The 21,122-nt window shown below is 39.4% G+C and overlaps 1 protein-coding gene across 4 annotated transcripts in view; it reads left to right on the top strand.

Annotated features, from left to right (window-relative positions):
• Ubr1 (ubiquitin protein ligase E3 component n-recognin 1) overlaps window positions 1–21,122 on the top strand; it is a 110,489-nt gene that overhangs the window by 4,888 nt on the left and 84,479 nt on the right. For all 4 annotated transcript variants that reach the window (XR_003952079.1, XR_003952081.1, NM_009461.2 and 1 more), the window contains exons 2-9: window positions 2,253–2,509; window positions 4,710–4,788; window positions 10,153–10,263; window positions 15,703–15,833; window positions 17,977–18,115; window positions 19,189–19,251; window positions 19,476–19,599; window positions 19,932–20,039. Coding sequence is in view for 2 of the 4 variants with exons in the window: in NM_009461.2 (NP_033487.2) it covers window positions 2,253–2,509; window positions 4,710–4,788; window positions 10,153–10,263; window positions 15,703–15,833; window positions 17,977–18,115; window positions 19,189–19,251; window positions 19,476–19,599; window positions 19,932–20,039 (1,012 nt within the window). In the remaining 2 variants the exon portion in view is untranslated. The remainder of the gene's footprint in view (window positions 1–2,252; window positions 2,510–4,709; window positions 4,789–10,152; window positions 10,264–15,702; window positions 15,834–17,976; window positions 18,116–19,188; window positions 19,252–19,475; window positions 19,600–19,931; window positions 20,040–21,122) is intronic.

The raw sequence follows: 21,122 nt of genomic DNA, 5'->3' as shown, positions 1-21,122 counted from the left end.
TAACTCTTACTGGCCCGTACCTCACAATTCGTCATGCCTAGCATGATGCATTCTTTAAAAAAGTATTATGTCCCTGTAATAACTGGAGGACTTGTAGAAAGAGGCTATATTCTGAACAAACACCACAGAAAGAACCAGAAGAATTATTGTGCTTCTCTAAGTACCCACTTGTGCCCCAGAAGCAGTTCAGGTCCTGGTCAGAGCCAAGTCCACAGTTACTCTCTTAAGTATTCCTTCTAATAGTTTACTTAATGCTGTCCTTCAAGCAAGCTCTACTTGACTCAGTAGAGTGAGACTCAAACCACTTAATATGCATTTATGGGCAAACTTTTAAAAAGCCTTTCAGCCTTTGTTTTTACGAGTAAGTTTAGAAATGGCATTAGCCACAAGAAGGTATGTCTTTTCATTCATTCTTTTTTAATGCACACATGCTTTACTTTCAAATATAAGAAAATATCTTAGTTGTTTGCAAGTGTATGGTCCATACACTGAAAAGAGCCATAGGAAAACATTGCATTTATCCAAAGACTCAAAAAGAAGTATGGTCAGAGATAAAAATGGAAGATAGCTGCTCAAGAGTGACAGGATGCGTATAAAAACCAGATTTTGACAGCATACTTATTATGCTTTAACTAAAGAGTAAAGAGGAGAGAGAGAGACAGAGATGGAGACAGAAGAGACTGTGCTTGTCATAGCTTCTCTATATTGCTCTGACTTACATTGTTAATGCCACAAATATATAGGAAACTTGCGTATACAGACAGCATGAGGCTAGCAGGAATAATGAAATGTAGTATGGAAGAGAGACTCAGTCAGATTAAGGCTGACAATATGGAGCCAACAGAGAAGAAATAAAACTGTATGGCTAGGTTTACTTGTCCATAGGACGAGGGGTCTCTACAGAACAGATCTAAGAGCCGTTAGTTTTCTACATTCTCCAAGTTGAGAATGCGTTCTTTGAAAGCAGGAATTGTGTGGTTTGTTTTTAAAAATATGAACTTGTTATCAGGCATGGTGGCACCTGCTTTTAATCCTCAAACTTGGGAGACAGAGGCAGGTAGATTCCTGATTTTGAGGCCAGCCTGGTTTATAGTCAGAGCTACACAGAGAAATTCTTTCTCAAAAAAATAAAAACAAAGCAAAACAAAAGTACTTGTCAAACAGTACAAGGAAACGTCTTATGCCCAAGGATTTCTTGATGCCTATAAATGTCTGATTGCTAATTTGGTACTACCTATGAAAAATTTCAGAGCCTCTAGGTTTTGTTACCTCTCTTTAAGAAAGAAAGAAAATAAAGAGAGAAAGAAAAGAGAGAGAGAGAGAGAGAGAGGCAGGAAGGCAGGCAGGCAGAAGCAGCAGCAGAGAGAGAGGGAGACAGACAGGCAGGGAGGCAGGTAGGCAGGCAGGCAGATTTCTCAGTTTAAGACAAGGCTACTCTACAAGCCAAATTCCAGGACACTATGGTAAGACTCTGTTTGAAAAAACAAACAAATAAATATAATTAAAAATATTTTTAAATCAGAAAAAGGACTTTAAGAAGTGGCAGGCCTCTGAAGACTGTAAATGTCCAGTAGTGGACTTATGCAAGAGTGAGTTGTGGTTTGAACAAGAATCTACCAAAGTTCCTTTTTCAAATGATGTTCCCTCTGGGAATCTGTTAGAGTTGCAAACTTATGTTTTAATCTCCATGGGGATGGGGAAAATGTTCGGCATGTCTGGGATGTAAATGCTGTGAGAACTTGTTTTGTTCACAGTTAGGAAAGCTTTCCCTTAATTCCAAATGGAGAAAATGGTGTTTGTTTGTTTGTTTGTTTTTCTGGTCTTTCAACTTAAACATTTAATTCCTGTTGCAAGTGGAAGAGAACACTAAAAACCACCAAAAGGGGGAAAAAACAAAACATTTACCAATAATAATTCCTGAATTACTTGTTTATTCAGTAAGATACATATTCTATAGTTTTTTACTTATTATATGTGTGTATGTACATATGTATATATACATATACATATATATACACAAATCGGACTTAGTGGGCTAGATGTAATACATAAAGAAGAAGAACATGAAGTTAGGAGGGATGGGGAAGTGAGGGGCAGAGGTAAGGGGAGGGGAAGTGGATAATATGATCAACCATGTCGTGCACATACAAAATTCTCAAAGAATAAAGTACTCTATTTTTTTTTTATAACAACAACAATAACAAAAAAAAAAACTTGTGAAAAGTCTGATTGCCATCTTTTCTTCCTTTCAGTGGTGGGATCAGCAAGTTGATTTCTATACTGCTTTCTTACATCATTTGGCACAATTAGTGCCAGAAATTTATTTTGCTGAGATGGACCCAGATTTGGAAAAGCAAGAAGAGAGTGTACAGATGTCAATACTCACTCCTTTGGAGTGGTACTTATTTGGAGAGGATCCGGATATTTGCTTAGAGAAATTAAAACACAGTGGAGCGTTCCAGTTGTGTGGGAAGGTTTTCAAAAGTGGAGAAACAACATATTCCTGTAGGTAAGTATCAGAAATGTGCAGGATAGGTTATAATTTACAGCTTACCGTTTGCAGCATGCCTGGTCCACTTCCTCCTTTTCCTAGTTCATCGCTGTCTATAGTATATTTACTCTTGAGTTCCTTTATTTTATACTTTAAATCTAGTTTTGTTCTTATAGCTTGATTTTTAATATACGGCTCCTTATTAAGCAGGTCTCTCTTTTGTTCTGTTCCGAGGCGGAAGCATCTAAGAAATAGACCCTTGGCTTGTGTGCGTGTAATGTAGTCAGCAAACCTTTTCTAAAACTTTTGAGATCAGGTATATTTCAGAATTCTCAATACTTCCTTCACAGCAGCTTAATAGCACCGTGTAATCAAACAGGTTTGATTTCTGTGAAAGATCTATGAGTATTCACAAAGATAGAGATACTCAGAAGTAATATAAAGTCTGTAGTCATATGTCATTCTAGACATACAAACATGTGTAAATATATATATTTAAAGTTTTTACCTTTTAGATTCTGTTGCCTGTGCTGAACTAGAACTTACTGTGGGATGAGCCCACTATCCATGTTTCATGCATATATTAAAAATTATAAAATATATATGGGGTATATATATAAATAAATATATAACAAAATAGAATGTGTTTTTCATCACTGACTGAAATTTGGTGTAAGCCCACAAAATAACAAAACCTTCCAGAATTTTTGGTTTTCAGAACTGTAGGTCAAGGGTTGTGTGGGAACAGCTGGAATGTAGTTGAGGGTAAAAGGTCAGTTGTATGGAAATTGAAGGCAGGTGGAGGCTTTTTGGTTTTGGTAAAAGAACTGTCTTAAATGCCATTGTAAATCGGAGAGGTTTTTTACTCTGCATTCCTGCCTGAAGTTTTTGTTTGGTTGTTTTTTATTTTTAGGCTTTTATTTATTGATTGATACAGGGTCTTACTATGTAGCCTTATTTGGCCAGGAACTCACTATGTAGACTAGGATGGCCTCAAACTCATACAGATCCTCTTGGGACTTAAATGTGTACACCTCTGTGTACATACCTCCAGCAGAATTTCTTTGACTTCTAGATATTAGCACCACTTTGTGCTTTTCTTCTTTGCTTGAGTTTGAGGTTACAACTTGACTTTTTAGCCTTTACCAGTAGAGTTTCATTGTCTATGCTTGACTGTCATTGTAGGCTTCACTGATTGTGTATAGTTAAGAGGTTTGTGGGTTTGTTTTTTTTTCCTGTATCTTACAATGTTTTTATTTTGTATGTTTGTAAAATGCAATGCTCATCTGGAATTCTTAAAAATAAATTTTAATTTGGAAACTGCTTTAAACAGAGTAGATTATATATTTTTTATCGAGAATTTTACAGAATTTTGGGCAAATTTTAGGTCCTGTCAGCAGCTGTTTTAAGTTTCATCTTCTTTCCCCTTTTCCTCTTTCTCTTCCTCCAGTCCTAAAATTCTCTGTGTGTGTGTTTTTGAGATAGGTTCTTAGTATATAGCCTAGGCTAGCCCTAAACTCACTAGAAACTCACTAGTAGCTCAGTCTTTCAACTCTCAACAATTCTGCCTTAGCCTCAAGGGTGCAGAAAGTACAGATGTATGCCAGCACACCCAACTCTAAACTTTATTTTTAAACTTTTAAATTTTGTCTCTTCAAATATTCAAAAAATTTAATTCTGTACCTTGTAGTAACTTAGGTTGTTGTTGCGTTTCTCTGAAAATGTGAAATGGAATCATGTGTTGTAAAAGCGCGTAAGGGAGAGCAAAGAGGGACTGGGTGCCTCTTGGTGACTCCACGCTCATGCTTACATGCCAGGTACTGCTTGAGGTATTTGGGATCTACCAATATATAACCAATGAGTTTTGTCTTATTGAACCTCAGTTACAGTGCACAGAAGTGTGCCTGTAAGTTAGAGGGCAAACAATGGCAGATAATGAACAAAAACAATTTTCCTCTAGTTCCCACAGAGTTAACAGTTTAAAAAGCCAGGTAAAGCTCAAAGTTATAAACTGAACATCTTATGGAATCAGGTGTGTTAGAAAGGAGGCTAAATTATGGAGGCAGCGTTGTCTTTTTTTCCAGGTGTTCTTAGAACTCAGCTTTTGGGGCATCCGGTGTTATTTTGCCCACCACACAGGAAGCTCATTCGTTTTATAGTTGTACCTTAAGTGTCAGCGCAAGTTGGTTTTTGGAATCTAATTCTTTATTTTCTTTAGGGATTGTGCAATTGATCCAACGTGTGTGCTCTGTATGGACTGCTTCCAAAGTAGTGTTCATAAAAACCATCGTTACAAGGTATGAAAACTATATGTATAAAACCACTTAGTGGGAATCTCATGACCACCTAGTCCAAGTTTTTGAGCTGTTTTATTTCTTGCTAAATAGCTCTGATGTGTATCTTTAATTATACTTAGATAATGTATGATGTGATTATACCAATTGAGATTCTTAAACTGTATATGTGAGTTCCATTTTCCTACATTCTTGGAAGATTTGACCCTCTGTAAGTTGTTATAAAATTATCAGTTCTCAGGAAACTCCTGAGCATGGTAGACAATGCATCAGTCTACAGACTTAGTTCTTCTTGTGCTCTCTTAATTAATAATGGGGTTGAGACTTTTCCTTTTCTGTTGAATTATTAGATAGTTTTGTTATTAGAGCTAAAATGTATTTCTCACATAATAGTGCTGGTTCTGTATTCTGGGCTCAGATAGATATGAAGATTCATGTTTCTCTTTGTATATTTAATATGCCTCAAGTACTGTGTAAAATGTAAATAACATTTCGAAGTTACATAGTCCATATCTTTTGTAAACTTGAAAGTTCTAGGCTAACACAGACTACATATATAGACAAAGAGGCTTTTGAATAACAAAGAAAAGAATGTCTATAAGCCTAAAGTACTCTCCTCAAAGGAAAGTACACAGAAAATGGAACATTTTTATAGTTGGTCACATAGGGAGCCTTAATAGTATTGAAATTCCCTCTGTCTGGATTCCAGGTTAGAATTATTCATTTCCTTGTTAAACTTTGTAAATGACTTCTACCTTGTGTAGATTCTCAGACAAGGAATACTTTATAAGAGAAAGAAGCACAGCTATTCTGTTAACCATAGGTAGGAGGAATATGTAATGTGCCAGAGAAAGGGGTAGAGGAGAAAGGGGCAAGGGCAGACTCCATCTCTAGGTGGGGCAAAAGCCAACCGAAAATTTTATTTATATTTTATATTATCCAGTTTTCCTAGATACTTTTTGGTATATTGTGTAGGTGAATACCTGATTTTATCTGTGCTGGGGTTGGACTTGGAGCCGTACGAGAGGTTGGCAAACACTCTAATGGAGCTACATTCTCAGTCCTTGTGTGTTATCTCGCAGTGCTGGAGTTTGAAGCTAGTGTGCTTTGTACACACTTGTCAGGCAAGAACTCTATCATCATGCTATAACCTAGTCCAATAAATACAGTTTTAAAGTAATGAGAACTGAACTTAGACTTCATACATGCTAGGCAAGTGCTGTACCACTGAGCTATATTCCCAGCGCTAATACTTTTTAAATGCTATAATATTTGTGTGTATGTTTTGTGTGTTTCTGAGTCAGGTTGTCATTCTGTAAAACGAGCTGAAGCTTTGTTTCTTTATTGTTCCCAAATACTGTCTTGGACTCTTCTGCCACTGAAGGTTTTCCTTGGTCCTCTGTTTGTGTATTTTTCATGTTCAATACAATGTTGCTTTAGACCAGTGTTTCTCAATCTGTGGGTCTCCACCCCTTTGTGAGGTTACCCAAGACTGTAGAAAACACAGATGTTTACATTATGATTCATAACAGTAGCAAATACAGTTATGAAGTAGCAAGGAAAATAATTATATTGTTGTGAGTCACCACAATGTGAGGAACTGTACTAAAGGGTCACAGTGCTAGGAGGCTGAGTAGCATTGGTTTAGACAAACGTAATATGTGATGCTGAGAACAGAACTCAGCGTCTGTACTGTATACTCAGGCTGATCTTGAACTCATGGCAGTCCTCCTGCTCAGCTTCTCAGGTGCTAGAATTACAGGCGTCAAACACCTCGTTCAGTTTCATACTTTTTTTATTTTCTTAAAAATTTTTACATTTATTTTACTTATTTACATGTGTGTTTTATTCATGTGCATATAAAAAAAAGGCATGTCTGAGACTTTATCTGTAGAGAAAGATTGTTTGAGGTTGAAGAATTTGTGCTTTTAATTTGAAAGACATCCTCCTGTCCAATTTCTGTTTTTGTAAAAGGCATATAAAATGTATTATCTGAACCATTTTTAAGTGTGTGTGTGCAGCTGGGTGGTAAGTTTTCAAAGCTCATTCTGTGAACCCATGTCCACGGTCCAGCTCCATACTTCATTTCACTTTGTGAAGACAAAGTAGTCAATGGTGGCTCTCCTGTCCTTGCTTTTCTCCTGGGAGCCATCAGAAGCTTCCTGTCTCTGTGAATGTGACTTCTGTAAGTGCCTCTCCTGGTGTGGAAATCAGGCAGTGTCTTTTGTGACTGGCTTGACTTGTATAAAACTCTCAAGTTCAAATGCAGCATATATCATAGGTTCCTTCCTTTTTAAGTTTGAATAACATTCTGCTATAAAACATCACATTTTGACTATCTGTGTTTCTATTGATGGACTCAGGTTGTTCCACAAAACTTTGATAGATTTAGGTCAGGTCATTTTTCTTGTGTTACTGGGCCAATTTATTTGTGGGTTAAGGCTGGAGAGATGGCTCAATGGTTAAGAGCACAGGTTGCTCTTTAAGAAGACGCAGGTTTGATTCCCAGCACCCACATGACAGCTCATAGCCATCGGTAACCCAGTCCTAGGAGATCTGATGCTCTCTTCTGATCTTTATGGGTATGCAAAGACACATGCAGGTATAATACCTCCATGTGTGAAATAATAAATCTAAAAAGAAATTAAAACAAAAAGGTATGAGAGCTGGGCATGGTGGTAGACTCCTGTAATTCTTAATTCTAGCACCAGGGAGGCTGAGGCAGGATCAGAACTCAAGGCCTCACTGGGCTATGTAGGAAATCCTGTCTCAAAAAGACAAAGATGTGGGGATATTGCCTTTCCATTAGCATCTTTTTGAAGTTTAGTTGCACAGGGCTTGTTGTTGTTGTCGTTGCTTTGTTTGTTTTTTGTTGTTGTTGGGATTGACAATCAATACATTGGAGCCTGAATAAAGTCTAACTTGTGGCTTTTGTGTGAACTGCAAGCTAAGAAAGGTTTCTGTAACTTTTAGGGGCTGAAAGTATGGCTCACAGGTGGTCTCGTGCTTCCTTACTGTATGTGTGCAGAGGACGTTCTGAGAAAAAGTCCAAATTACATCATTCTCATCATCTTCTCCCTGAGTTAGTATATTTTTGGTTTTTCCCCTAGGAACACTGAAAGGAAGAAGATGGTCATTGTAGTAGAACATTAATGTGAATGAAGATACTGTATTAAGTAGTTCTTACTATGTATCATTATATTGAATTTTTAAAGGTTTATATAGTAAAAAATGAAAATGTATACTCAAGCATTTTAGGTTATAAGGGATATTTTTACTTTCCAATCTGTTCTCTATTAGTTCACATTTAATAAAAAACTATTATTTTTAAAATGTGGGGTTACATTTTAAAAACTTGTACATTAGAAGACCCATTTTAAAAAAATTATCTTTAATCTTTTTTACAGTCCAGTTGTTACCCCTCCCAGTCTACTCCCCAACAAGTCCTTATCCCATTTCTCCTCCCTGTCTCCAAGAGGATGTCTCCCACCCCCAAGTCTCCCCACTCCTTGGAGCCTCAAGTCCTTCTGGGTTAGGTGTGTCTTCTTTCACTGAGGCCAGACCAGGCAGTCCTCTGCTGTAGATGTGTCAGGGGCAGTGAATACTGCGTGGTTGGTAGCTCAGTGTCTGAGAGGTCTCAGGGGTCCATGTTAATTGAGACTGCTGGTCTTCCTATGGGGTCACCCTCCTCAGCTTCTTCCAGCCTCTCCCTAATTCAACCACAGCTTTTGTCCTTTGTTTAGGTTTAAGTATCTGCATCTGACTCGTTCAGCTGCTTGTTGGGCCTTTTTCAGGGCAGTCATGCTAGGCTCCTGTCTGTAAGCACATCATAGCATCAGTAATAGTGTCAGGCCTTGGACCTTCCCCTTGAGATGGATCTCAATTTGGTCCGGCCACTGGACCTCCTTTCCCTCAGTCTCTTCTCCATTTTTGTCCCTTCAGTTCTTTTAGACAGGAACAATTCTGGGTCAGAGTTTCTGAATGTGAGATGACAGCCCATCCCTCCACTTGATGCTCTCCCTGTCTTTCTACTGGAGGTGGATTCTATAAGTTCCCTCTCCCCTCTGGTTGGGCATTTCGTCTAAGGTCCCTCCCTTTGAGTCCTGAGCGTTTCTTACCTCCCAGGTCTCTGGTACATTCTAACCCCGCCCCCCACCTCCTACCTCTGGAGATTGCCTGTTTCTGTTCTTTCGGCCCTCAGGGCTACAACGCCCATTTTTGTTACAGTGAAATATTCAAGTGGTTGGTATTTGCCTTCTTAATTTAATTTAATTTAATTTAATTTTTGACATTTTTAATTAGGTATTTTCTTGTTTTACATTTCAAATGCTATCCCAAAAGTCCCTCATACCCTCCCTGCCCCCCACTCCCCTACCCACCCACTCCCACTTCTTGGCCCTGGCATTCCCCTGTACTGGGGCATATAAAGTTTGCAAGACCAAGGGGCCTCTCTTCCCAATGATGACCGACTAGGCCATCTTCTGCTACATATGCAGCTAGAGATACTAGCTCTGGGGGTACTGGTTAGTTCATATTGTTGTTCCACCAATAGGGTTGCAGACCCCTTTAGCTCCTTGGGTACTTTCTCTAGCTCCTCCATTGGTGGCCCTGAGTTCCATCCAATAGATGACTGTGAACATCCACTTCTGTGTTTGCCAGGCACCAGCATAGCCTCACAAGAGACTATCAGGGTCCTTTCAGCAAAATCTTGCTGGTGTATGCAATGGTGTCTGCTTTTGGAGGCTGATTATGGGATGGATCCCTGGGTGTGGCAGTCTCTAGATGGTCCATCCTTTCGTCTCAACTCCAAACTTTGTCTCTGTAACTCCTTCCATGGATATTTTGTTCCCAATTCTAAGAAGGGGCAAAGTGACCCCACTTTGGTCTTTGTTCTTCTTGAGTTTCATGTGTTTTGCAATTTGTATCTTGGGTATTCTAAGTTTCTGGGCTAATATCCACTTGTCAGTGAGTACATATCATGTGAGTTCTTTTGTGATTGGGTTACCTCAGTCAGGATGATACTTCCCAGGTCCATCCATTTGCCTAGGAATTTCACAAATTCGTTCTTTTTAATAGCTGAGTAGTACTCCATTGTGTAAATGTACCACATTTTCTGTATCCATTCCTCTGTTGAGGGGCATCTGGGTTCTTTCCAGCTTCTGGCTATTATAAATAAGGCTGCTATGAACATAGTGGAGCATGTGTCCTTACTACCAGGTGGTTGGTATTTCTTAGGTAACTAACTAAAATGATTTTTGTTCTATTCTGATTTTGTTACATTAAATACAGCCAAGAAGTGCGAGTGAATACTTTTTATTGCTTTATAATAAAGTGTGACCCATGAAAAACTCATTTGTTATTTATTAGATGCATACTTCTACTGGAGGAGGCTTCTGTGACTGTGGAGACACAGAAGCGTGGAAAACTGGCCCTTTTTGTGTGGATCACGAGCCTGGAAGAGCAGGTACTACAAAAGAGGTAAGAAGTTTAATTGGTTATTTAAATTTTCTGAATTTAATAAGTGTTATAAATATATATGGGTTGTCTTAGTTAGGGTTTTACTGCTGTGAACAGACACCATCATCAAGGCAAGTCTTATAAGGACAATATTTAGTTAGGGCTGGCTTACAGGTTCAGAGGTTCAGTCTATTATCATCAAGGCGGGAACATGGTAGCATCCAGGCAGGCATGGTGCTATAGGAGCTGAGAGTTCTACATCTTTATCTGAAGGCTGCTAGCAGAATACTGACTTCTAAGCAGTTAGGATGAGGATCTTAAAGCCCACACCCACAGTGGCATCCTACTCCAACAAGGCCACACTTACTCCAGCAGGGCCACCCCTTCTAATAGTGCCTGGGCCAAGCATATACACACCATCACATGGGTTAAGACTGATTCCACTTAGAATCCAATATTTTTGTTCTAAGTTAATTATAAGAATGTTTTGTTTTTCTACTCTAAATTAAAATTTTCTCTAGGAAATGAATTCACACATACCCAAAATGAATTCAAAATACTTTTTGTTAAATAGTCAACTAGAAAAAAAGCTGGGCAGTGCTAGTGCCTTTAATCACAGTACTCACGGGGCAGAGGCAGGCAGATGTCTGAGTTTGAGGCCAGCCTAGTCCATAGAGTGAGGTCCAGGACAGGCAGGGCTACACAGAGAAATCTTGTCTTAAAGGGAGAGACAGAGACAGAGTGAGAGTGAGAGTCTGCATGAGTGGGGGTAGAGGGTGGGAGAATAATGCAGGGCCCCAAAAGAACAAAAAGAAGTTGTTAGTAGATAAAAACAGAATGTAAAGAATTTGAAAGCAGAATGAACACATGATTCAGTAATTGCTTTCTTAAAGGAAAAAGACAAATAGACTCAGTGGATGCATCCTAGTCAAGAACGGGACTTGAGGAAGTTCAGACATAGCTATTTAGATGTGAGGTAGGAAGAAACTATAGGACCACAGATACAGATGAGCTGTGGGAACCCCAAAATGCTGAAGAGGTCTCAGCTAATAGACATCAAAATGAATTGTTGGGGTTTTTTTGTTTGTTTGTTTGTTTGTTTTTTGAGATAGGGTCTCACTACATAGCCCTGGCTGTCCTGGAACTTGCTATATATACACGGCCTTGAATTCACAGAGATTCTCCCATCTCTGCCTCTCAAGTATAGGGAACACTACATCCAGCTATAAAAATGAATTGTTTTATCAGACAATGCAAAGTACCATTCAAAACAAGCCAAGGGAATACTTGGTAGGTAACCATTAAACTACTTGACATAATAGTCACAATATAGTATTTCTTTCCAGACACCGCGTCCAGACAGTTTCATAGATAAACCATGGAAAGTTTCAAGGAATACATACTTTGTGTGCCCTTTGAATGATTCTAGATCTCCTCGTAAGCACTGACCACATCTTAGGGCCAGATGATGCTCTCTGATGCCTTTGTTTGAAGACCTCTCTAGGTGTTAGAGTTGGTTATTGAAGTCTCCCACTGTTGTTGTGAATGTTCCTATATGGCCTGGTAAGCCTTTAAAATTTGCTTTATGAGATAAGTGGCTCTGAGATTTGGTGCATAGATTATTTACAATAGTTATAATCTCTTAATTGTTCCCTTTCTTAATATATGGGGATTCTCATTCAGATACAAGAATCGCTACACCAGCTTGTTTATAATTTCCCTTTGATTGGTGGGCTTATTTCTAAATTTTGACTCCCAGTTTTTGGATGTCTTTGCTAGTTATGTGAATTTCTTGGTGATAACAGTTTCTCTAAGAAATTCCTGTGCTAGAATACTCTTATTTCTCTGTCAACTTTAATAGATAACTTTTCAGGGAAGGATAGCAATTTTGGTTGACAGTTTCAGGGCCATACTTTTTCTGACTTTGAGGACTGCTAATGAAAGATTAATGTTGTTCTGATCTTTCTGCCTCTGAATGTGAGTTAGTGTGTTCTTTTACAGATATTAGTATTTTGTGTTTTTTGTTTGTTTAGTTTGTTTTAATTTAAATATGCCGTGGAGAAATTCTTCTCTAGGAAATTCTTAATTATAATTTAAAAAATAGTTTGTCTAAGCCTCTTTACATGATTTGCCATAACTCCTTAAGCTAGGCCATGGATTCTAGGTTAGATTTCTTGATGTATCCCGGACTTCTTGGAAGTTTTGGTTATCTTCATAATTTTTTTTTCTTTCTGTAAGCCTGTATGTGTTATTGTCCCAACTGGTGCCCCCCTCTGGAACTAGTCCTTAGCCCTTGGTCCTGGTCTGCTGTGACTTTGGTTTTTTTCTTTCATTTCCAGAATTTGGTTTGGCTCTTTTTTTGCATGTTTCCTTGCCAAATTCTCCCTTAATTTTCTCTCAAAATTACTGATACTTTCATCTGTTTCATAACTTTCTTGTGTTGATCCTAACTGACTTCTTAACCTGTTTATAGAATTCCTGTGTATGGTTGTTGATCCTGTTTTTAAAACTAGACTTTGAAATCCTTAAGCCTTTTAGTTAGGTCATTATCTTTGTGTTGGTGTTGTGAGTTTGTGGGAGTGTGTTGTGGTGCTGTCTTTGGCGTTCTTTTGCTGGGCTTGCACTTTCATTGGCAATTCCCATCCCTAGATACAACCTTTTGTTCTGGCAATCTGTTCTAATCTTCTGGCTCCCTCTTATTCTTTGTCTTCAGCTGCCTCTGCTGCCCTGTACTGTACTGCATGGACTCAGGGAAGAACTCAGCTCCACTGCACTGCACTCAGTGCACTCAGTGCACTCACTGCACTGCACTCACCTCACTGCCCTCACTGCACTGCAGTCACCATACTCACTGCACTGTACTCTCTGCACTGCACTGCACTGCAGTCACCACACTCACTGCACTGTACTCTCTGAACTGCACTCAGTGCACTCAGTGCACTCACTGCACTGTACTCACCTCACTGCCCTCACTGCACTGCAGTCACCATACTCACTGCACTGTACTCTCTGCACTGCACTCAGTGCACTCAGTGCACTCCCAACTGACTCCTTCTCTGTCTCTGGGCTCCTCTTAAATTGCTTCTCTTTCATGTGCGTCTCTTTCCTCTTAAGAATTGGGAGTATCCTATTTCTGACTCATTCTGTCAGATCTTTCTCTGATTCATTACTTTGTTTACTCCTCAATTAGCCACTTTTCAAACATGGCCTCTTCCTTCTACAAACATACTGGTGTGTGCTAAGGGATTGTCTGTATTCCAGCCAGAAGGGTTAAAAGTGTGTGGCATGTCTACATTCCAGCTGGATCATACAGACCTAGGTCTTTGGATGTGATCCCTTGCCAGGGCAGCCATGCCATTGGATTATAATTCATCTACATTGGAGCTCAATGTTTCAGAATCCTTCTGTTGACCCTGTTCTGGAAGAACTGTCAATCAGATGAACTCGACTGAGCTAAGATATGTAAATATTACAAAGAACAAAGTGATGTAGTCATGATTGTAAGCCAAAACAAAACAAAACAATAAACAAACAAAACAAAACAAGAACTCAAGAAAATTAACCAAAAAGAAATGAGAAACTTTAGTACAGTTTACAAAGATTTCTAGTCTTTTTTTGTTTGTATGCTTGTTGCTCTTTAAGACAGCTGGCCTGAAACTCAGGTTCCTCCCAAGCAGAGCCTTCCAATTGCTGGGCTTGTATCTGTTTACTACTATTTGCACTGAAATAAACAAGCAACAGTAAAATGTCTGCTTTTTTTGTTTAATATATTTAACAAATATTTTTGATTGGCCATATGAGCAATGCCTTTTAGGAGATGGAATGGGAGATGTTTAATTCATTTTGATAGAAAACAATAAAATGCTTAGGTGGAGGGGGGTGAGAATTGTGCTAGATTCATTCATTTTGAGACAGGGCCTCTATGTAGCCGTGGCTAGCCTGGAACTCACAGAGATCAGCCTTACTTAGCCTCCAAAGAGCTAGTGGTAAAGCCATGTCTCACGTATCCAGGAAGCTAGCTTTATTTTTAGAAATCTGAATTCAGTCTCAAATCTGATCTTGGACATTTTTGGATTTAAACTTATTTTGGGAAAGTAATCAGTATTCTGGAACTGCTTATCTGGAGGTGGGAGAGGACGGCTTTAGGTAGCACGCTAGCTCCTGCAGCACTGTGATTTCAGCCTTTATTCCCTCTGCCTTGGTGAGTGTGCTATCCAGATTCTGCCAGGCACATGGAATTGTGCCAAGCTTAGTGGAGCATCACCAAACATAAGCAGACCTAACTAATAGCGCTGGAAGCGAGTTGTGGAGCATTGAAGAAAGGCTCCTTTAAGATGAAAGGAAAAGCAAGTTCTCCCGTATTTCTGTTGTTTATTTTCTTGTTTTGGTTTTTTTCATTGTTTTTATAACTTCTGGTTCTCTTGTCCCAGTTGGGTTTATTTCTAAGATGCAAATGCCTTTCTTGAAAAATTCTTTCCTAAGCACTAGGTAGAAGCAGAAGAGTTTTTCCAATTCTTCACCTGAGAATGTTTTTATGAATGGTAAGAAGAAGATGTGAGGGAGGTAAAGGAGGAGCAGGACTGTTGTGTTCCAGTGTGGACAGTAGCGCCTTTGACAAGGTCTCTCTTTAACAAAGACCTCTGGGCACACTATTCAGAGAAGGTGACTTGTTGAAGAGGGAGTAAAACCAAACTTACAGACCATTGGTGAGAAGACATAAAAGGTATTAAAGAGAAGAGAGTGGCTTGGGGAGGTTGCCATCTCAACCATATGTAACATACAGTTTAGCTGTATTAAGTATGTTCATATTCAAGTTTTTTGTTGTGTTTTATTTTGTTTTGCTTTTGCCTTGTGCCACTGACTCTCTGTACACAGTCAACACTAAGTCCCTCTCTTCCCAGCCCACAGCCGTTGATTCTCTACTTTCTGCTTCAGCAACTGTGCCACTGCACACAAAAACTTTGTATGATCAGAATGTCCCCTCCCATCTCCTCCCCTTGCCTGACCTCCCCTTCCCTCCCCTCCTCTCCTCTCCTTCCTTTTCTTGTCTTGTTCCGATGATCAAACTGTGCCTATCCCAGGCAAGCATTTACCCTGAATCTCACCTCCAGCCCCGTTTGTTATCAATATGTGCCTGTGAGTACTTTTCAAGTGACTATGAGACTTGGTTGAAATAAAGCTATAATGGATAGCCATTTTTGCATGGTACTATCATAATGAAGCTATTCAGAAAAACAATGAAGAGAATTTACAGGGGAAAATATGAATAAAAGGTATTACATAGTCTGTTTCTTTTTGTCTTCTGTAACATCAATTTTATACTAAGAACTTATGAATTCAACTTGATTGGATTACTCGTGGATATTGAAATGAACTCACTGAAGTGATTATTTTAAATACTTAACATCTTCCTTTATGTGGACATAATCTCAGTGTATGTTTGCTGCTGTTTCCTCATAGAGCTTACATTGCCCATTGAATGAAGAGGTGATTGCTCAAGCCAGGAGAATATTCCCTTCGGTGATAAAATACATTGTAGAAATGACTATATGGGAAGAAGAAAAGGAATTGCCTCCTGAACTGCAGATAAGGTGGGAGCTATCACAAGCCACAGGCTTAGTGATGGTTATTTAAGTTGCCAAGCACTGCTGGATATCTGTTTGTGGTTCTTCCTTCCTGTCTGCCTTCCTGCCTGTTTTCCTTCCTTCCCTCCATCTGTTTGTTTGTTCGTTCCTTCCTTCCTTCCTCCTTTCCTTCCTTCCCTCCCTCCCTCCCTCCCTCCCTCCCTCCCTCCCTCCCTCCCTTCCTTCCTTCCTGCCCAAGCTCTGTTAGAGTTATGATTTTGGAATAGATATAAACACAGACATTTTGTAGAATAGTTTTATTTGCCCAAGGCAAGAGTGGGTATGGGCTCCTCAACAGGGAATCACCTAGACAGCCTTTCTCTTTATGCTTTGGAAAGACTGTGCTAGGATTATTGCAGGCATCAGGATTTAATTTGTTTTCATAAAACTCAGCAATTCTAACAACTATAAGTCTTGCATTAACATGAATAGTTTTTAACTTTTTGAAAAGTTTTTTTTTTTTTTTTAACTTAATTGAAAAAGGAGGCAGAGGCAAGAGAATATCTGTGAATTCAGGACTAGCCTACTCTACATAGCAAGGTCCAGGTCAGGCAGAGTTATGTGGTGAGACCTTGTCACAAAGGAATAAAAAGGGAATTCTGGATATGGAAATATAGTTCAGGCCTTGTGGTGTATAGTACTCAGAGATTTACAGAACTACAGTACAAATCCATATACAAATTTTATGTATTTATTTATTTATTTGTAGTATTATTTTTCTGGGGAGTTTATTGTATAAGAAGAAATAATTAAGATTTTTTAATGACATTAAATGTACTTTTTTACTTGTGTTGGTCATAAACTTCTTAAGGAAATAAAAGTACTGAGAAATATTATCTATAGGTGCTTGAATTTCAAATAGATGGTAATGACAGTCCTTTACAGAAATTATGTATCAATAAACACAATAAAAATACATCCCAGCACAAACAGCAGTACTTGGATGTCATTTGTGGGTAGGAAACACTGGACATAGATTTGCCTTCTTGTCCCTCTTGCTGCTTAGCTGTGGTGTGACCGTGAATACCTCTGTCATCCATTTGAACTCATATTGCTTCTTTGGGGGACGGGGGGTGGGGGGCAATTCCAGGCAGAGTTTCTTTATGTAACAACCTTCGCTGTCCTGGCACTCACTTTGTAGACTGACTGTTCTTGAACTCAAAGAGATCCACCTCTGCTCCTGAGTGCTGGGATTAGAGTCATGTACCACCATGGACAGATTAATAGGACTTTTGAAAGGCATATTATAGAAGATTTAAAGCTAACGGTTCATAATCTACAAGCTGTTTTCACATATTGCCTGAGATCCTTATAGAACTCTGGAATGTAGATATTCTCTTTGTAAAGGTAGACAAAGGTAGCAAATCTAAGAAGGGCAGTGGCTTCCCTGAGGTCCTATAGACAAAGCGGGAGTGTTGGCACTTTATACTTTGAAAACAAAAGCAAAAGCACCTTCGCCTCAAAACTGTAATACCAATATTGCTTAAAGATTCACTTTTATTTAGGCATGTGCCTGTGAGTTCATGTGCACGATGTGCTCGCCTGCGGATTTTAACAGGTGATTTTAGGTTGTTCATGTAGGTACTAGGAACTTAACTTGGGTCCCCTACAAGAGCAGTATTTGCTCTTAGCCAATTAGCCATCTCTCCAGCTTAGTTCGTCAGGTCCAGTATCACTTAAATAGAAGACAAATACAAAAATAAAATCTGGTTGCCTATCATTGCCTGCCTGAAGGCTCCAAGCCTGAATGCGTGTCTCTCCCATTGTCAGTGAGGTGTGAGGCAGCCTGCCAGGAAGAGGAGAGTGGAGAAAAAGCAGAGAAAAGAGCATCTGAGGAGAGAATCCTTAATGATTTTGTTTTGTTTTCTGGAAACAGGGGATCACACAATGTTATCCAATCTAGACTCAAGCTTGTGGGTGCGAGTAATCCATGTCTCAGCCTCCCAAGTATCTGTGCTAGCGTTCCCTGATGGGGTTCTACTTAAAATCATGTCCTGGATCAATATCACAATGTTATTTCCCTAGAGATAGGAAACTGCATGCGCTGCTTTAGAATATATGACTTTTTCACTTGCTTTATTATTTGAATATCTACCCTTTTTTTAAATAGGGAGAAAAATGAACGATACTATTGTGTCCTTTTCAACGATGAGCACCATTCGTATGATCATGTGATCTACAGTCTGCAGAGAGCTCTAGATTGCGAGCTTGCAGAGGCACAGCTGCACACGACTGCCATCGACAAAGAGGTTTGTGACCACCGTGCGGCTTCTGCTGCTGCCTTACGCCCACTCTGGCATTCAGGTGTTAACTGCTTTTTACAAAGATGGTTCATTATAGACTTCTCTGGGCATGTGGTAACTGTTGCACTCTTGAACTCACAGCAACTGTGATTACCTGAGCAGGATTAGATATGTCAGTGTAGCAGCATGGATAGGGGAAGGGAGCCTGTGAGGCTCCATTCCTCCCTGGGGTCTGGCAGCAGTTAGTGGTTGCTGGGGGTTTTCTTCAGTGATATTGTCACTACTCCAGTAAATAACTCCTTACCCTTAATCACTCAAGCAGCTATAATTAAACTCAGCAAATTACTAAATAAAAAGACACAAACATATGAGAGGATTTGTTTGGAAGAGGGTTTTAGCATGAGAGAGGGCAGGATAAGAGATGATAATGGGGGTTGAAATGACTAAGTTTAGTATATACATGAAATTGTCAAAAATTTAAATTTTTTGTCTGGGATTTGATCTGGGATTTTGTCCATTCTGGATAAATACTTTTCCACTGAACTACATCCTTAGTTCTTGGAGGTGTCTGTTTTGAGACAGGGTACTTAGACTTGTGTAGCTGAGGCTGATCCTGAACTCAGGATCTTCCTTCCTCCGTTTGCTGAGTTCTGGGATTATGCTGGGTGTGTCAGCCTTATTGGTTTAGCTGCCCCGTGTCATCCTCAACCCCGTTTTTGTTGTTGTTGTTCTGAGACTGCTTTGACTGTCTTGGAGTTCACTATGTAGATCAGGCTAGCCTCAAAATCCTAAGGGTCTTCTTGCCTCTGCCCCTCGGTGCTGGATTAAAGGAGTGCGGCAGCAGGTTCAGTTGGTTTAGCCCTTTTTAGACACAGTCTTGTGTAGCCTGGGCTGCCTTTCAGCTTGAGATCTTCCAGCCTCCCTCCGGGTTGCTGGACTCACATTCTTACGGTGTTGTACCTGGACTTTATTTTAGCCGTAATCGCCGTAATCGCCAGTTCATCAAGTCTGTGGGTTGTGTGTTACTCGTTGATTGTGATTACCATCTACTACCTCATTCTCATTTCCCTTACAATCAGGGTCGCCGGGCTGTCAAAGCAGGTGTGTATGCCACTTGCCAGGAAGCAAAGGAGGATATAAAGGTAACTTTCTCAATTAGCCACAAAGACAAGTTCAGAAGGAGACACAGAGTTATTTCTAGGAGCCTAAGTAGAAAAGCCAAGTGAGGTTATTGTTGCCATGGTTGGTGTCATGAGTAAAAACATGTCTGGCAACTGGGCAGTTGAAGGCTCTGTGGCTTCCTTTATGAAGTGTGGGTCACTAAAGCCCAGTTGAGAGCCTGTCCTCACTCCTCCTGTCATTGCAGAGTCACTCAGAGAACGTCTCTCAGCACCCCCTCCATGTGGAAGTGCTGCACTCCGTGGTTATGGCTCACCAGAAATTCGCTCTGCGCCTTGGCTCCTGGATGAACAAAATTATGAGCTATTCAAGTAGGCATACACCCTTTTATCTGATTTCTAAGTAACTATTGTGCTTTATAAAAATGTTTGTCATCGAAATTTCTTATTCTCAGTCACGTATTTGTTTTGATTGATTTCATCAGCATTACATTTCAAGTGTATAATACCTTAAATTTGTTTTTAAATGCATATCAAATAACATGTTTTATTGGCTCTTGAGTCTTTGATGATATAATTATTCTTGGTATCAAACATAGCAAGGTTAATTTTAATATTTTTACATATTATTATAGAAACACCTTTAGGAGAAATATCATATGAAGAAAAACCATTTGACTTTGTTTGACTTCCTTTATTTGTAGGTGACTTTAGACAGATATTTTGCCAGGCCTGCCTCGTAGAAGAACCTGGCTCTGAAAATCCCTGTCTTATAAGCAGACTAATGCTTTGGGATGCAAAACTTTATAAAGGTAAGTAGACCTCTACTTATGCTATGAGCAGGGTCAGGGGAAGGTTATAGCTTCACCATAGAACCGAGGTCTGTCTCGTGTGAAATCAGTTATTGAACACGATCTTGATTTGTGTTATTTGTGAAGGCAAGGTTAACTAATTTAATTTTTCTGGTTAAAAATCCAGGAATACTGTCTTTTAACAATAGTGCCTTTCATTTAGAAAGGGCTAATTGAAAAGTGTTTAATCAGCTGGGCGGTGGTGGCGTACACCTTTAATCCCAGCACTCGGGAGGCAGAGGCAGGTAGATTTCTGAGTTCGAGGCCAGCCTAGTCTACAAAGTGAGTTCCAGGACAGCCAGGACTATTCAAAGAAACCCTGTCTCGAAAAAAAACCAAAAAAAAAAAAAAAAAAAAGAAAAAAAAGAAAAGAAAAGTGTTTAATCAGATTTGTTATAACAATAGATATAACAATAACTTTTATTAAAGCAATGTTTTCACTGCTATAGCAGTCTAAGTGAGACATAGAAAGTAAAAGATGAGAGAGTCTGAAAAGTATGGAAGAGGAAAGGACAGACTTAGTGTAAAATGGTAGAAAAAGATAAAACGGAGCTGGGCTGGAGAAGTGGCTTAGAGGTTCAGAAGGAGCACTGCTCTTGCAGAGATCCCAAATTCAGTTCCCATTACCAAACTAGGGGGCTCCAGTTTCAGGAGATCTGACCTCCTTTTCTAGCTTCTGTGAACATCTGCACTAATGCGAAAATACCGGCACACACACACACACACACACACACACACACACACACACACACACACACACACACACACACCTGCATATAATTAAAAGAAAATAAAATTTAAAAATCTGATGGAAACACAGGTTTGGAGGGATCGACAGTAAGGTGAATGATGGGAGAGGTGCAAAAGATGGAAGAGTTGGTAGTTTCTGTGTGTTTAATTCATGATATTGACTATACTGCATCTTTGAAACTGTTAGCATGGTAATTAAAAGACAAAGCAAGACAAAACACCTCTGCTCTGTTAGTTCTAATGCCTAGAATAATTTGTCTCTGTCTTAGTGATGCCCTCACTCTCTGCTTCCTA

The sequence above is a fragment of the Mus musculus genome, chromosome 2, assembly GCF_000001635.26.
Source record: "Mus musculus strain C57BL/6J chromosome 2, GRCm38.p6 C57BL/6J".
Taxonomy (NCBI): Eukaryota; Metazoa; Chordata; class Mammalia; order Rodentia; family Muridae; genus Mus; species Mus musculus.
Note: the sequence above shows the minus strand (reverse complement) of the source record. Positions and strands in the feature narration are given on the sequence as shown.